General features: G+C 39.7%; 2 protein-coding genes across 4 annotated transcripts; both read left to right on the top strand.

Annotated features, from left to right (window-relative positions):
* The first annotated feature begins 1,289 nt into the window (after positions 1-1,289).
* LOC129822888 (putative ferric-chelate reductase 1) lies at positions 1,290-9,721 on the top strand. Of its 2 annotated transcripts, none has more exons than XM_055881389.1 (16): positions 1,290-1,339; positions 1,842-2,025; positions 2,213-2,346; positions 3,649-3,743; positions 3,951-4,110; positions 4,283-4,477; positions 4,731-4,832; positions 5,053-5,197; positions 6,564-6,671; positions 6,786-6,898; positions 8,235-8,321; positions 8,518-8,609; positions 8,704-8,762; positions 8,890-9,027; positions 9,268-9,293; positions 9,402-9,721. In XM_055881389.1, exons 2-16 carry the CDS (start codon positions 1,842-1,844, stop codon positions 9,486-9,488), a joined length of 1,725 nt encoding a protein of 574 aa, XP_055737364.1. In that variant the 5' UTR covers positions 1,290-1,339; the 3' UTR covers positions 9,489-9,721. The 2 variants fall into 2 exon arrangements, with proteins under 2 accessions (XP_055737364.1, XP_055737363.1); XM_055881388.1 differs by having other exon boundaries at positions 3,646-3,743; positions 9,402-9,720.
* Positions 9,722-9,884: 163 nt separating this feature from the next.
* eif1b (eukaryotic translation initiation factor 1B) lies at positions 9,885-12,557 on the top strand. 2 transcript variants are annotated; one of them, XM_055881387.1, is made up of 4 exons: positions 9,885-10,112; positions 10,660-10,823; positions 11,500-11,601; positions 12,378-12,557. In XM_055881387.1, exons 1-4 carry the CDS (start codon positions 10,082-10,084, stop codon positions 12,399-12,401), a joined length of 321 nt encoding a protein of 106 aa, XP_055737362.1. In that variant the 5' UTR covers positions 9,885-10,081; the 3' UTR covers positions 12,402-12,557. The 2 variants fall into 2 exon arrangements, with proteins under 2 accessions (XP_055737362.1, XP_055737361.1); XM_055881386.1 differs by having other exon boundaries at positions 9,887-10,112; positions 12,374-12,557.
* Positions 12,558-18,101: the final 5,544 nt, after the last annotated feature.

Genomic DNA, 18,101 nt, shown 5'->3' with positions numbered 1-18,101 from the left:
TTCTCTAATGAATTGTGAGAAAGAGGCGAGCAGAAGGGACACGAGAAGTAGGCAGTTGAGATTCTCCCCTAATCTTGTTCACCAGACACTTCCTTTTTAATTGTCCAGGACAGCATCCAAGTAAGTCTGCAGCGCAGAGTGAAGAGTAGCCTTCCACCTAGTGGAATAACATCACTTACCAATGGTAACATAGGCCTGCTATTGGAAGTTGGTATAAAGTGAACAATAACATTATTTCAACAATTTATTCTCAATGCCCTTTAGTGTTATATTATGAGCTGATAGTAGATACATTTAAATGTATGTAAGCTTGAACAAATACTGTATATAAATATGTAACATCTCCATCTAAATAGTTAATTAAGTATTGTATTTATTTTAAATGCTTTTGACTGTATTCTTGTAATAAAGTCCTTCTGAAGCTCTTTAAGTTGGGATGATACCATGTAGACTAGCTTTGAAGGACAGGCTCCTTCACTAGAGACATCATTGGACTCTTTTTAAATGTGTATGAAAGTTATTTATTTAGAGCAAGTGTAATTGGATATTTTGTATTCATTCATCAACATTCAAATCCTTCCATAAACAGTGCTTACTATAAGTCCCAACTGCCAACAGTTAAATTAAAATAAATGTCCAGTTAAAATGTCACTGTTAAAAGTTTGTATATAACTCATACCCAAATAAAGTTGTTGACTTGTCCTATTGTTGTATTTGTGGCCAAAGCATAAATTTGAGAAAAAACACTTATAAAACCACACCTCAATCGCAAACAGTTTTAAAACTGCTTGCTATTTCCTCAAAGAACATGATATCATATTAGCTCATTGGCTAATCAGCAGTCCACTCACATCTATGTTTTTAATGATGGTATAATCCCATGCCTTTCTGTTGTTGGGGTACGCCTACACCATTCCAACACAGAAAAGCAGCATTTTAACATACTTCATTACCATTTTCTGGAAGGAAAACTATTTCACTCATATTGTAATTAATTATAGGTCATATTTCATAGAAATCTGGAAACACTGGACAGTTACTTTAAGTATTTAAATTGTCTTCGTTTTTATTGGCTTAGTTTTGCATGGCAGGTAACACTTCAGGTGTGTCTGATTATTTAATTGCTCAAGCCAGATAGAGCAGCAATGGTGTTTTCAGATTGTTCTATATCAGGGCTCTCCAACCTTCTTCCTGGAGAGCTACCATGCAGTACGTTTTTGCTCCAACCCTAATCTACTGCACCTGATTTTAATAATGATCTGGTTGATTAGATGAATCAGGTTAGTTACAACTGGGGTTGGAGTGAAAACCTACAGAAGGGTAACTCTCCAGGAACAGGGTAGGAGACTACCTGTGTAGCGTGTCTATGTTTGAAAGGCGAGCTTTGTTTTATCACCTAATAGGCCTACTGACAATCGATTTGGTTAAATCTTGCTCTTTTTGCACAATTAAGTATTTCTATGAAGTTGTATCCTCAGGTTACTTGTATTACATAATTAATCTCCTTATACCCATATGTATAGTAGCAACTTGTCTTCTACAAGATGTAGTGTTGATGTAGAAAAAAATGTATTAATGAGACAAACTGTTCTGAGCCAGAACTAGCTGTATTTGTGTAAGTGTTGTCAAAACACTTTGGTCTCTCAGGGTTAAGTGCTTAAGGCCACTGCTGTACTTGTCACGCTGGTATCCAGAAGGGAGGTCATCTCTGTCTTAACCGCACACAAGGCACTAAACTAGAAATTCTGCTCTCACCCAACTCCCTAACTTGTCGACTCTGGTACGCCACGCTCTCCATCAGTAGCCTGTTCTTAATTATTTTTCGGTTTCATTTAATCTAGATGGATCGATACATATTGATCATTGGGTATATTCTGCGGGTCGTGCGGTGCTACAGCTCCGGAGAGGTGACTGATGCGTGTGACGATATGGCACCGCAACACTTCGTAACCGCACAGCAGAGCCCTGCTCCATTCTTTGTCACCGCTGACCGGTCCAACTTTAAGGAGGGCGATGAAATCACAGGTGAGAAGTCATGTCATATTTTTCACGCAGTGATCTTGAAGACTCACCACTATAGTTTTTATTAATGTTATGGTTTGGCTGTTGCGGGTTTATCTTTTAAAAGTAGATATGGACTGAATCTCTGTCTCCATTTTCTATGGTGATGATGCAACTGGTGTTTTAAATAAACTACACACTGTGTTAACAGTCCGGCTCCTGGCAGATTCCACTCCATTCATTGGGTTCATGTTACAAGCCAGAGCAGTTAATGGAAGTAGTCCTGTGGGAGTCTTCACTGTAACAGGTGGAGAGGCACAGCTCCTCACCTGCAACGGACAACCTGTGAGTCTATTCCCATAGAGATTGTATAATTGAATTATGTCTTCCCACATGGCCTATAGCCTGGTTTGCTGTTATGAGAGCTACAGTATTACATAACATTGAAACGGTAATGTTTTTTTAACATCTTATTGCCTGAAATGTATTTGAGATGTAAGGAAAAACTCTATTTACAAACTAATCAAATATCCTGTTCCTGCATGGGTCTTCCTGCTACCCCAAACCCACTAGCCTACATTATGTAGTTTACTCATGAAATCTGTTTTGGGTCATTTGACCCCAGGAAGGCAATATTTTTGGGCATCTCTGATTGGCCTGGACATTTTCACATAGGAACTTAATTTGGGAGGACATATTTATTACAATATTTTGGGAGAAAATCATGAGTATTTTAGGCCCTTAGTCCTAAATATGTTTCCTGTAAGACCCTATGATTGGTGAACCATACATGATGCAGCTATCTTGGTGTCATTATACTCCTAATCGTGATCTATATATGGATTATGTTAAGATTCTGAAGCCTTTTTTCACATTGAATAAATTAACATTTAAAAAAATCTATGAATATCTCAAGTACCCATATATATATATATATATTTTACAATATACTCTTCAAATGGCTCAAATTTCCAGTGGGCTCCTTTTGAAGATGATGCTTGTTTTATAGATATAAATTGACATTATAGGGTAACAACCACAGCCCTCCTTTAGGATCACACATTCAGCAAAGGGAGTTCCCTTTTAACCAATATTTCCATTCACTGTGTTGGTGGTGCTTATAAAATGTATCATAATTTAGAGGTTGCACCACAAGTCTGAGGTGTGTGTGGAGACCAGGTTAAACTCTGAAACCTAGTAGTAGCAGGGACCTTTATAAAAAAGAATAATAATAATCAAAACAAGGCTTACTGAATTGCAGTAAGCCTAAAACTGATCTCTTGTTCATCCACGTTGGTGAAATATGGACAATGCATGGGAGCCGGGCAAGTTGAACCTGCTGTGGTTGTCCCGTGGAGAGTGCGCTCTGTTTTCTTTAGACAAGCATCTTTTGGTATATATATTTAATGTTAAATGAATGTAAAAAAGTGACACCATGTCTATATAATGTATGATTCATAGGGTCTTACAGGAGGAATGTATAGGTCTAAAATGGTCACTGTCATCATGGTTTGACACAAAGGTAAAAAGAATATAAAACATCCTTTCTAGTAAGTGTTCTGGTAATTCTCACGTAGTAAATCTGAGAACAGGCATTTTTTGGACTTCCTGGTGTGGAATCACCCTGTTGCGTCCTGTTCCCAGAAGTCTGCAGTTTCTCACACATCAGCATCAGCTAAATTTTCCATCCAGGGAACATGGAGGGCCCCCACATTAGATGGCTTCAACGCTATCCAATTCAGGTGATTCATCCATCCTGTAGCTCCTGAACCAGAATGTTCAGTACTTGTACCCTCAAATCTGGTTTCCCAGACACAGATTAAGCCTAGTCCTAGACTAAACAGCACTTTCAATGGAGAATCACCATTGAACATGATTTTTAGTGTAATACTGTGTCTGGGAAACCAGCCCTTGATGCTATTACATTGTTTTACTATTTGTTCTGCCAGTGCGTCCTTTGTAATAGGTTTCTCCACCTTCTGGGTTGGCGTGAAAAGTTATCCAGTCACGTTCAGCGGCACTGCTCCAACACCAGCTAACAGCACATCCATACCAATCACCTCTACCACCTCCGCCTCATCTACAGCAGTATTTCCATCGCAATCCTCAGTACGTATGGTGTTGGATAATAGTATTTGCAACATCTCTTGTCTTAACAATGTATCACAAGTAACTGACTCTCTGACAATATTGCCATATTAGATTTTCAAACATATATTTATAAGAACTTACATCAGTTGTCCCAAGTGCTTTACAGTAAGATTGATTATGTTTGCAACAGTTGTCCATCTCGAGTGCTGGATGTGGCAGCAGTAAGGTCTGTTTCAGGAAACCTCTGAACTGTGACCCTGGGGTCAGCCCAGACTGTTACTTCCTATCTGCTATGACCTCTACCAGGGATACAGCCATCCATTTGGAAATGACCGGCCCTTCAGATGGCTACATCGCCATCGGCTTTTCAGATGACCAGATGATGGTAACGCTCACTGCCTTCAACCTGCCCTCATCTAGCCTGGTACTCCTAATGGTCAAACAGGTTTGGCATGACAATGCCTTTTAGGAGTTGGCAAGACTGCGGTAACAGATCTGTAACCAGGCTATCCCTCAAACAATTTTCAAACTAAACTTGTTATTTTTTCATTTATATAAAAGTAACTGGACTGAATGTCTCTACATTTAAATGAGAAAATTCAACAGATGTGACTGATTTCTGTTCCTCTTCTCATAAGGGAAATGATAATATCTTTATTTGTGGCCGGGACAGTAACGGGATCATCCAATTGCAACATGCCTATTCAACAGGAAGAAGGCGGCCGGACATAGTTCCTCTGGTATTGCACTTCTCTCACACTCGCTTGTCATTATGACATGAATGGCGTACGTGTTTACATAAAGCCTAATAGGGTTGGGGTCCATTCCAATGATTTGGACTGAAATTTATTTTCTTCCTGACTTGACTGAATCTAAATGGAATTGACCACAACCCTGATGCTTAATAAATCCTAAAACAATCGGTATTGATGCAAATGTTTCTTGTTTGTCATTTTGTAGGGAAATGTTTCTGATGTTAAATCCTCAATGAAGGATGATATCATTAGCTGTTCCTTCACGACTAGGAACCCCATCTCAACTCGGCGACTGGTACGGTCCAGTTCCCCCTACTACCTCATGTTTGCTCACGGACCAACCAGTAATGGTAGAGTATGAGGACATGGTTGTATCCCTCTTCCATTTGATTTTCAGATTGCTATAACAGATTTGTTATCTAACAAGGATTATGAACTGGTTGGTTCGAACAATGAGTGCTGATTGGCTGAAAGCCGTGGTATATCAGGCTGTATACCACGGGTATGACAATTTATTATAACTTCTAATTACGTTGGTAACCAGTTTATAATAGCAATAAGGCGCTTTGGGAATATGCCCAATATACCAAGGCTAAGGGCTATCCAAGCCTTGTCATGCGGAAGACCAGCCTTTAGCCCTGGTACAGTGCATTCGGAAAGTATTCAGACCCCTTTCGTCACATTTTGTAACGTTACAGCCTAATTCTAGAATGTATTTAATTATTTTTTCCTTATCAATCTACACACTACCCCATAATGACTAAGCGAAAAGTTGTTTAGTTTTTGTTGGCAAATGTATTAAGTAAAAAACATAAGTATTCAGACCCTTTGCTATGAGACTCGAAATTGAGCTCAGGTACATCCTGTTTCTATTGCTCGTCCTTGATATTTTTGCAACATGATTGGAGTCCACCTGTGGTAAATTCAGTTGATTAGACATGATTTGGAAAGCAACACACCTGTCTATATAAGGTCCCACAGTTGACAGTGCTTGTTGGCGTAAAACTCAAACCATGAGGTAGAAGGAATTGTCTGTAGAGCTCCGAGACAGGATTGTGTCGAGGCACAGATCTGGGGAAAGGTACCAAATAAAGTCCAGCATTGAAGGTCCCTAAGAACACCGTGGCCGCCATCATTCTTAAATGGAAGTTTGGAACCACCAAGACTCTTCCTAGAGCTGGCCGCCCGGCCAAACTGAGCAATCGGGGAGAAGGGCCTTGGTCAGGGAGGTGACCAAGATCCCGATGGTCACTGACAGAGCTCTGGAGGTCCTCTGTGGAGATGGCAGAACCTTCCAGAACGACATCCATCTCTGCAGCACTCCACCAATCAGGACTTTATGGTAGTGTGACCAGACGGAAACCACTCAGTAAAAGGCAGATGACAGACCACTTGGAGTTTGCCAAAACGCACCTAAAAGACTCTCAGACCATGAGAAACAAGATCCTCTGGTGTGATGAAACCAAGATTGAACTCTTTGGACTGAATGCCAAGTGTCACATTGCAGAAGGGGACAACTTAATACATTTTAGAGTAAGGCTGGAACCTGAGATTCAAGGTATCTGAACTTTCCCGAAGGCACGAGTACCACAACCCCTTTGGCCTTATTGCTTAATTATAATATTTTGGGCGGGGTATAGATGACGTCAAGCCAACATACGACACACATGAATGCTGAACTAAAGTTATATTTCTCTTTTTGGTTGACTTTCACAGGGGAAATTGGGCATCATACAAGCACCTTCATCAGTGACACTAAGATGGATATTTCAAGACCTCAGGTCATCACCAATGCAATCCAGCCTCCTATTATCAAAGCACATGGTAATGTTACTGTTGTCCTAGTGAGGAGAGTTTGCATGCATAACCTCTAACATTTATCTTATTATAACTACAGATACTAGTGTATTGATGACTGGTTACCCTGTTGTCCTTCAGGTGCCCTGATGTTGATAGCATGGATGACCACAGGTAGTCTAGGAATGATCACAGCCCGGTATCTCAAAGGTGTGGCCAAGGGGAAGGAATGTTGGCAAGACGTTTGGTTTCAGGTGAGTTTCTGTTACACTAACACATTGGGTATAGTATAACGGCGTTCGATTGATCTCCCGCCTTATCTTGAAATGTCTCCACCTCACTGCTATCGAATTGGTACCTTTTACTATAGCATGATTGGCTAAGTGTGTCAAGCGGGCTCTCACGTATTTGTGAGGCCGAGATCCGGGAACTCCCAGTCGCAGACATCTGAAGCTATACTGTTAAGCCAGCACATTGACATGTGTCACATTGGCACGTCTAGATAACGGTTTCTTTATCTATGGGTCAGGATGCAAAGTGTGCGCCCTAGGCATGTGAGGTGTGTCGTGAGTTATGAGAATACATCTATAATCCAACACTTTCTTTTTGAGATGAGGCACCACACCCTGGTGGGGTGTGGGACAGGATAAAGAAGACAATTAAGACATGGATTGTGTGCCATTCATGGGTAAGGTGAATGTAAGTGCCTTTGAACAGAGTATGGTAGTAGATGGCAGGTGCATCGGTTTGTCAAGAACTGCTACACTGCTGGGTTTCACAATCAACAGTAACCGTGTGTATCAAGAATGAGCCACCATCCAGACAACTATGGGAAGCATTGTAGCCAACATGGGCCAGCATCCCTGTGGAACACTTTCGACACTTTGTAAGAGTCCTTGCCCTGACGAACTGGGGCTGTTCTGAGACAAGAAGCACAACTCTAAATTAGTAAGGTGTTCCTAATGTTTGGTATACTTGGGTTAACTTAATCTTTCTATGCAAAATACTGAAGACGTGTAGGTGAAGTGCATTTTTTAAATTAAAATGTTATCTAGAATAAAAATTGCCACATCAATAATTACCTCTGTACACGTTTTGAGAATTTATCTAATAACACACTTTGAATGACGATAGATGAGAAATTAGTTGAACAGTCCAACTTTCGGGAAAATGGCAGTTAAAGACAACTGCTGAATTTAGCCAATCAATCGCACCTATTAAAACATTCACCATCACTACAAAGTAAGTTACTATGTAAATATTAGTTTGTTACTTTCTCTATGTAATGGGCTTTTAGATTCTTATTTAATGTAGTGAGCTTTGAAATTTTTCAAATTCATAACATTGACAGTATGATAAAACAAATTACGTCTTGAATTTGTTTTCTAATAAAAGGACCAATGCAAAATGAAATTTCAACCTGTGGTGCTTGAATTTGCCTTGGAAGATTATTTGCGTCACGGGAGGATGGTACATTTCTCATTGGAGTTGAGAAAGTTTAAAGAATTCCTGGTCTAGATTGTATTAGGTGGATAGTTCTTAGTACTAAATAATGATGCCACATTATGTCTTGCCTTTTATGTTCATCAGGCACACGTGTTTCTTATGACACTCACTGTTGCTGCCACCATGATTGCCTTCATTTTGTCCTTCTCACATGTTAGAGGCTGGAGTGGGGTATGTATCAAACATTTTTTTTAATTGCGCCTATACATTTAAAACAAACGTCAGTCTTAATAGCCAATTTCTTCTGAATGAAGTTGACAAATGCTGGCTAGCCTACAGTTTTCTTACTCAAACAAACCTACTTCATTATGGAAGGCTCAGATAATTGAAATGGTTGAGACACTTTATGAGGCCAGTGTGTTCATAGGGAGCCCATCCTGTGTTGGGCTGTGTCGTTATGATTCTGGCCTTCTTCCAGCCGATCGTTGCCACGTTCCGATGTGGATCTCAACATCGCTGGTAAGGGATCCATAATCATACCTCCTGTATGCGAGTTTGCTTATGTGTAATAGTTTATAGACAATGTCCCATTTTCTCCATGTGTCTTTCACAGGCTATTCCTCTTTAATTGGTCGCATGCTTTAAATGCAGTGGCGATAAAAGTTTTAGCTGGTAAGGAACTGATCATAAAATAATTTATTTGCATAGTACAAAATGTTTTTTATTTTCTCAGCCAGTATCTGTCTGACGTTTGTAGCGCTATGGACATGTTAGTAATTGTGTTCACATTTTCTTCCAGTGGCGGCCATATTCACTGGGTTGTCGTTGATTGACAGCTCTGAGGATAAGTGGTTTCTGAAGGTGATGGGTGGCTTTGTTGGATGGGAGGCAACACTGTACATTCTGCTAGATGTTCACATGCGCTGCAAGCGCAGTGGTGAGTGAAAACAAATATAAATTTTCATTTTAATGTTATACAAATCCCTACAATATTGAGCAACCTAATATTGTTTATCTTAAGGAACGATTTATCCCCAAAACATTCGTACTCTTGGCCTTTGTCTAAAGCTCTTAAGGATGATAAGCTTGAATAAACAAACTGATACCAGCAACAGCAGTGTACAGGTTTCGCTTTTCAAAAATACTACATCAATTATAACTTTATTTTTTGTTCTAGATAATGAAGAGGGTGCTTCTGAATCGGTAAGCTGAATCACATTACAAATCACTAATACAATAAGTATATTGACAAAGTGACACATTCTTAACTATTCTGTTACGGCGTGAGTTCCTTTTCATTTCTCCCCACAGGCATACAAGGTGTTACTACTGGTCCTGTTTTTCCTAGGAAATATGGCCTTTTTGGTGGCACTACTTGTTGGAATTGGCATGTCATGAAGAGCTGCTGAGCAATGGACAGATCTGTCATGATATTTCTATATAGCTCACTTTGACTGTATTTGAAATAATTTTATAATGTTATGCTCTGAGATTCATACCATAAATAAGTGTGATACGTTTACACTGGATGATAAAACGGTATTTTAAATTGACTTCAACCATAATGTTTAAATTACATGTATATCATTATTAATACTGTCAGTGGCTTATAATAAAGTAATTGTTAAAAATGTAATTGTTCAAAATGTAAATGTTCAAAATGTGTAAAACAATTGTGCAAACTATGAATTTCCTATTTATATTCACTAAAGTTACTGGTTAGGCAACGTCCCTCCAACAAGGTGGATGGCAGTATTGAGTCCAAAGATTAATTGTGTTCGATGCTTGCTAGCACCAACGACGAAGTCGAACAAAAGCAAACGGATTCGAATACTTTTTTGTTCGAAGCCATTTTGTCAACGATACGAGGCGTGCGCTGAGTTTGCTTTTGTCCTTTTATTTGAGCTACTTTGTTAAATAATACTCAAATAAATAGGCACGGCATTACATCGAGGTATTTCATCTCCACAAAGTTATCGTCCTAATATCGCATGTCCTCTATTCAGAACCTCAAATCTTTTGGTAAGTTAAAGCGCAAATTCTAGCCAGTTAGAAAGGCTAACGTTAATTGACAGCAAGTACGTTAGCAAATGTACATTCGACCATTCTTGACTTTATGGTACAATTTAGCCAAGGCTGTTTTGAAAATAAACAATTTAATGAATGCGATGGCCCAGCTAAATTATTGTAAGCTAGTTGTATAGCTAAACGCTGGCGACAACGTTGGCTGGCCAACTTCCCATGGCAACTGAGCTGTTAGCTACGGTCTGTGTAATTAACTTACGCGTTAAGGTTGGTTAGTGATGTTATCCATGTTTAAGCTTCTATCGTGTTGGGTGTCTAAACGGGGCAAAACGACCAGTCACATAGTGAACGTTGAATCCAAGCTAGCTAACCATCTAATAGATTAGTGGCCAGCCAGGACGAAAGTGGTATTTCTTGGTAAAATACATTTTTTAGAGGTATAAACAGTGCATTATATTTGATTTGACACCCGTCACCGAAATTAGCCTAGCATGAGTAGCTAACTAAACGCGGAGAATTGTTTTCTCTCCCCTTCGCTTTTCAGATCCCTTTGCTGATGCAACCAAGGGTGACGACTTACTCCCGGCAGGGACAGAAGATAAAATCCACATAAGGATACAGCAACGAAACGGACGCAAGACCCTAACCACTGTTCAAGGGATCGCGGCCGATTACGACAAGAAGAAGCTTGTGAAGGCCTTCAAGAAGGTGATGCGGTCTAGACGTATTTAAGTTGTATTTTTGTTATGCACAAGTACAACGAATCTAAACTTGCAAGCCCTAGCCTAGTGAAATATTCAAAATTAAACTCTAAGAAAACAAACGAGGAAGCCATATAGTGTCAGTACCAAATGTGCAGAGATACTGGAGTGAGGTATGTGTAGGCAGGGATTAGCGTGAGGACTTTATGTTTACATCCATTTGTAATGACAAGCAACACTCAAAGTGCATGATGCTGAACCGCTTTAGCCTATGGATATTACCCATTGCAGAGTGGAAAATGTATTTACAGCATCAATATGTCAGTTTTATTCCATAAGCCATCAGTTATCACTGGGGCATTTACTGCCCCCCCCCCACACACACACACACACGAGGATGTAGCTAGCTAGTGATTAAAAGGGGCTTTGGGCTTGTGCTAGTCAGATGGCGATGCACTGAATGCTAATGGGAGGTTATTTAGCCACATGCCCTTCTCACCCTCTCGTGTCTTATTCTATTTAAATGGTCATGTTTTCAGGTGTCTCAAATTGGAATGTGTTACAAAACAAATACACAAGACAGTGTTTGTTTACTAATTCATCAACTTTTCATGCCAATGTCAGCTAATTCACACAACGCTAAGCATCTTGTGATTTACTGGGGATGTCTCTGTGCCTGACAGAAATTTGCCTGCAATGGTACTGTGATTGAGCACCCTGAGTACGGTGAGGTCATCCAGCTGCAGGGAGACCAGAGAAAAAACATCTGCCAGTTCCTCATGGAGGTAAGCTTCTTTCAGATGTGTGGTTGTCTTACCTACACTTGTTGAATGCACTGATTGTACGTCTCTCTGGATAAGTAAATGCCTTCAAGGAATCAGATGTTAGATACTTTGTTGCATTTCACACAACTTGGTCACACATATACTCTATAGTACTTAAGCATAGTCTAAAATGAATACTTAACAGAAAACCAATATGTAGTGGAGCATTATCAAAGTTGTGACAATGTTTTGATTCTGAGGTAGAACTTCACCTAGAAAGAATCTGGTAGCCTCTTAAAAATGTTAGGTTTTTTAAAGGGTAGTCGGTGGTGCAGAAACTTAATGCTGAAATCCTTAAAGGGGTAATTCATCCAAATTATAAAATTACTAATTGGTTTTCTTACCCTGTAAGCAGTCTACGGACAAGGTATGACAGCAATCCAAGATTTTGTTTATTTTCCCTGGCACTGTTTCCACCTGCTAATGTTTTTGCATTTGTGACTCAAGTCATGGGACCGATATTACAATTTTTCGTGCATCATGTCCAAATCATCTGGAAGTATCGAACAATCGGTTTGTGAAGCTCAGTCGTGTATAGATGTTCTTACCATGATGTGTGAAAAATGCTAATATTGGTCCCATAACATGGGCTTTTTTTCCCCACATGCTCTTGGCTCTGTAGTCACTATGACTGTAACTTACTGGCTGTTGTTCCTATTGTTAGTGTGTGCTGTGGTCTTACTGTTATTGTGTAGCCTAATTTGTGTCTATTTCTCCCCCCCCCCCCCCCCAGATAGGCATTGTCAGGGAGGAGCAGTTGAAGGTCCACGGATTTTAAAGTAATGCTTTTGCTTCAAGACCAGGACCTCATCAGCTTTTAGACTTTTCCGTTATGTATTGACCAATAAAGTTCAGCCGCATGTCTAATGTAAAACTCTGAGGAATTAAAAACACAATGTCACATTTTTTAAAGCGCATACCACAATCTCGGCTCTTATTCACACCTTATCCTCCATCTCTGATCTGATTATAGAAACATGTACAATTGTTGAAAATGTAAATTAACTCCCAATGTCCTGTATGTATGCAACATTAACTTCAGCACACCTAAGCATGCAGTGTTTGCCCATTGTGGCCTGTAACAGATGGGTATTGGGTCTGACAGGAGTCCAGTGTTGGACTGTAACCTGGCCAATGTTTTTCTTAACATAACTGCCCAGTGAAACATCTGCATGTAAAATGGTGCTGTCAGCAAGCGGTCTTATCAGAGGTGCAAAATTCCACTGAGTCACTTCCTGTCATCTATGCAATATCCTAGATTAGAACCGCTGGTTTCAATTTTATCAGACCTGCACAGCTGTAGAGTAATGGATGGATACTCTTGGTCATGTTATTAGTCAGTCAGAGCTTGATGTGTTGTCTGCTTTTTCTGGATACCCTGGTTAAACCAGATTAAACGCTACAGCATTAACCAGCCTGTATTGGGGAATCTGCAGCAGAACAGAAGGGCCCTAGCTGCACTATTAATTTGTACAAATCCCACATGTAGCTAGAGCCACAGGGTAATCAGATTCTGGGTTCGGTGTACGAACAAGCAAAGGAAAAGTGAGTGACTCGATCGATGCCTCCCTGATGTCTCTTCCATGGACAAACCTAACAAGTGCGTTGCGTTCATATTGGGCCCAAAAATAAAATCTGTTTGAACTGTATGATATTAGGGAGATCATTGTGTTTTTTTGCCTCAAAGAAAATACTTATCTAAACTATCTCCCAAGATGGAGAACAATGCACAGGTAAACATCTGAATAGGGACCAAGTTGTAGTATGGATTTGGTGACGGGAAGTTAGTGGTAGTGATTGGCGTTTCAAGTCTTTTCAGTGAGCCTGCTTATTTGGCTCTGTTCATCTAAAAGAGCTGTTCATTTGGCTCCCAAATGGCTCTTTATTCAGTAGCGCTTAAAAATGTACCTGAAACTGAAAAAATTGCTAATCTACAAAGTTGCATAATGTGTGTGGACCTGAAAATGTCTCCTCACTGTTGCTCCTACAGTGAGGAATTACAATCTTCAGAGAATGTTTATATAATTTATCTGCAGATAATTGTCTGGAACTCTAAAAGCAGTAGCAACAGTATGCAATCAGGGAGCCAAATGAATGGCTTTTTCACTAATGTGATTCGGTTCCCGACATTCACCAAAAAGCCGGTCGTTGCGAACGACCCATCACTTGTTACTTGGTAGTTGTTGAAGACAAATCGCTAGCATACTTTGATACTATTGGAATTGGTCATAGCTTGGAACCAAACTGAAATGCTATGTATGCCTTTTGTTTTACTTCTCAACAGAATGGGAGCAGTTTATTTTGGGTTACCAGGCTACCTTTTTGGGGGGGGGGGTGGATTTTTGATGACTGACATTCAGGATTACAGTATAAATTCCCAGGGCATTTTAACACCTTTCTCATCTTAATCTCAATTCCGTCAGTGAAATCACATGAGGTTAGTTAGCTTGATGCCAGGGACTCCGGTGAGCTGGAGCCAGGCTATGCTGCTTGCAATTTATGGAGAAGGTATGGTGAAGTGTAATTACCGATTGAACGGCGTATCAATTAGGCTCTCTTTTTCCTGTCAAACTATAAATGTAACATATTGGCAACCTATTCCCTATGTATACACAATCAGGGAATAGGGCTGTTAGAATGTTTCATTTTGTTACTACAAACTACAAAGCAATATAATGGGTTTTATTATAGCCTAATCATGGATCTCAGAGATTTGTTGTTAAATGTTTTTTTTTGTAAAAATGCAGTAAATACAGTTTGTTTTATGAATATTTAATATGGAAAACCATGCCCTATATATGTAACAAATCCTTACTTCCTTGCATGACAAAATACTCTGTATTTACCTTTTATTCATTTAATTTATCATATCAATGAACCTAAACAGTTTTAATAGAAGATTCTCTGTATTAACCTTAATACTATAATACAATCAGGTTACCATCTATGTTTGAGTTGCATTAGCCCTATTTCCTCTCACATATACAATTGACTGACTTGTTATAAGCATACTGTATATGACCCAATGATAATATCTTCTAATCATCTTCTAATGACAAATGTAATTGCACAATACATTGTTTGAATTTGCCATGTCTGTTTGTCAGCACAGTAGTAACCCAACACTAGGCCTAGGTCAAAGCTCTGTGCTGGAAAAACTTGAAATTGTCCCTTCTGTTTCTCATGTGAATTTCCTTTATTTTTCGGCTTCGGACCAGCGTAACTTTTCACTTAAAACATAGATGTTGTGTTTAATTTTGGTTCACCTCTGATTCTGTCATACTGTGCATTGGCCTCCATTCTGGAGCTCTAGCCTTTAATCGGGTTACTTCTGGTCTCATCCACAGCCAGTCTCCTGACTGTCCCTACAGGGTCAAAACATGCCCATAATCCTCTTAAACAGGCTAGAGGAGGCGTGTGTGGGGAGGGCTGTGGTAGGGAATGACTGCTGCCTGCCAGCCAGACCATAAGAGGAAGAGATTCCGGCTGCCCGTGGACAACAACTGCCAACTGTGATACTGGCTAGACTTTGCTCTATTGCAGCTATATGAGATGTTGTTTTGTGCAAATTTGAAGCGGAGGCTTACTTTAAATACAAAAAATTCTAAAAGACATTTGTCCACTCCTTTGAAATGTACTACAAGAGAGTATTTTTCCACAAAAGCCATCTCCTCATTAACAAACAAGCATAGTTTAGGTTCCTCTCTATACTTTACAACAGGGGTTTTATGTCTACTTTCTGATAACAGAGACACTGGCTCAATGACATATATACCGAGGAACATCCTGAAAGAATATACTTTAACTCTTTTATTAGGGGTACTCTATCAGAAGACACTCCCCATCAGTAGCTATTTTGGAATTCCATTGTCTCTTAACCATCACCAGCTGTGGTGTCTGTCGACTTGTTGTGCCTGCCAGACAGTTAAGTCAGAGTGAAATTCACTCCTTTCAGTCTGTGTGTGAGTTGTCTCTCTCGTCAGACTCAGGGCATCCTGCACAGTGCCTGTGAGAAGAAACTAGTCAGTGAGCTAATAATCGTCATCAGTTGAGTTGTGAGACCGCAGCAGCAGGAACAGCCGGTGAAGGGAGTGTTGCCTCGGAGCCTCAGGCAACCCACCGTCCTCCCTGTGACACTCTATTAATTCACCCTAGAAGACGACAGAGAAATGGGCAAAGTTAATGATGGATGTCTTATAGTCCTCACCAGGCACTTGTTCTCTTTCTCTTCCATACGTACTATTAATGACAACAACATTTATGTCAGAATGCAAAATGCCTCAATTGAATTTTGCCTTTTTATTGTAAGCGATTTAATTAAACTTGCATTTAACAACAATAATAATTGAGATTGTGTTGAGATATTTCAGACATAAAGGCGCTGAATGCTAATTCATATGCATTTGGTAGAGGTGTCAACCACATGTAAAACAACACAATTATTGGGTACTAGATTTGGCAGTCAATGGCATCTAGTGTTCTGTCGGATATTTGCTAGAGGCAAATGCAGATGTTTGTTTTTTTACTTGATTGATTTGAACACTCCCTCCTAATATCACATTCCTTGCCTCCTGAACATTTCACAGAAACGTTTGCATTTCAGTCCATTTCATTGCAGATGCATAAGCCTACACATGATCAGGGTTATCAACAAAAGCATAATTAATGAAAAGCATGTGCACTGAAAAATATCAAACCTACGATGATTTGTTTGTGTATTACTACCTCAAAATGTTGTGCCAGACTCTAGAAGAAAAAAAACATTTTCAACTCCTGCTGTTAGATGGCCTGTAAATCAGTTTCTCAGGCGAAGTCTTCATGCTCATGCCAACTGTATGTATAGGCTGTGACCACCAGAGGGGGTAAGGGAAAGTTTATGTCACCTCTTACCTTAGCCTGGATTGGTCCTTTAGTAAATTGGCATTGTTAACGTTAATCTTCATCAACAGATGCCAGAGAGACAGAAGTGAGAAAACAAAAGAAAACGCCCCATAAGTTTCTATTTCCTCTTTCATTTCATTCCTCTCCTTTCATCCAATATTTCTTTATGTGTTTGGTTATTGCACATCTGTGCATTTATTTTGTAGCCCCTGGGGTTATTCTCTAAAATCTTAAGCCTATACCATCTGTCTGTTCAAGCAATTAGTCTGTGATGCTGTTTATCAGAAGCATCATCAAATGTGTGTTGCAAATGAGTCCTGTAGCTGTTCCACATTATCATCTTTGTAGTAATGCATTTTATTTCACAGACAGACAGTAAAACCACTTAAGCCTAGTGGGCCTTTGATAAAGTTCATATTACCTAAATCCTGCTCCCTTGAGGAGACTACCGGTGCTAGACATCAATATTGTACTTAATAATTTATGCAATCACCAGACTCAGGTGCATCTGTAATTGATGCTCCTCACATCTGGAGTGTGGCTGTGTAACACTGTGATCATAACAGCTGTTCAGGTAACCAACAGAATGCTATCAGGCTGACAAACACTCAGTGTGGTTGTGTCAGCTAGTGTTATGTGTTATGTTGTATTGTTTGGACATTATGAAGTTTGTTCTATTGTTTGCATGGAGTTTTGCTAAACTATAACCTAAGCCAGCCATCATTCAGTATTCAGTAAGCCCATTCACTAGTTTGAAGGTAGTGAGATTGTTGACAACTTGGCTAAATCCAATGACGTCAGCCTATAGATGCAAATGCACTGTATGTGCAACATCAATTGGACACCAAAGCTATATTACGTAGCTATATGTACAAGCTAAGAATGTAGCTCCTTACACACACTTAGACCTGTTACTGTGCATGTTCTGTGCCAGGCTGGCTGATTTAAAGTTTATCATTATTTATGGGTATAACATGTGCAATGTTGAGAAAGAGAACTCTAAGCAGAACACATCTGGCGCAAATAAATCTCATGGTATTACTGGATACGTGCTGGTTCAGGTTCAGTACCAGTGGTTTGCATTTGGCTCTGAGTCAAACAACTCCTGTCTAGTTGAATTTATTTACTTGTCATGTCTCTTGCTCCCACCAGATGGCGATGTTTAATTGATAAGCATTAGCAGTCAGGGGAATCATTGGGAGGCCATCTCACACATTTTTATTTGTAGGAGACAACTTCCTCTAAAGCATTTTCACCTGTTTATGGATGATGTTGCCTTTTATCATATACGTTTATAGCTTATATTTCCATATGTACCACAAACTAATGATTGAACAAATAAATGTATATATTTTTTATATCATTGATTAAGCAGTATTCCCCAAGTCTGTGTGTGTGTGTGTGTGTGTGTTACAGCACAGAATGGATAATGTGTGTGCGCGCCCACTTGAGGAGCTGTGCCAAGACACATAAAGTGATAGTCAGTAGAGACACAGTGGTAGTGACACTACTGAGGGAGCCAATGCAGGCAAGCAGCCTCTGCAGCTAATAGCACTAAAGATCCCCAATTAAAAGTGGAG

Source organism: Salvelinus fontinalis, chromosome 25 (assembly GCF_029448725.1).
Source record: "Salvelinus fontinalis isolate EN_2023a chromosome 25, ASM2944872v1, whole genome shotgun sequence".
Lineage (NCBI taxonomy): Eukaryota > Metazoa > Chordata > Actinopteri > Salmoniformes > Salmonidae > Salvelinus > Salvelinus fontinalis.
The sequence above is the reverse complement of the archived record's forward strand: the minus strand, read 5'-3'. Positions and strand labels throughout refer to the sequence as shown.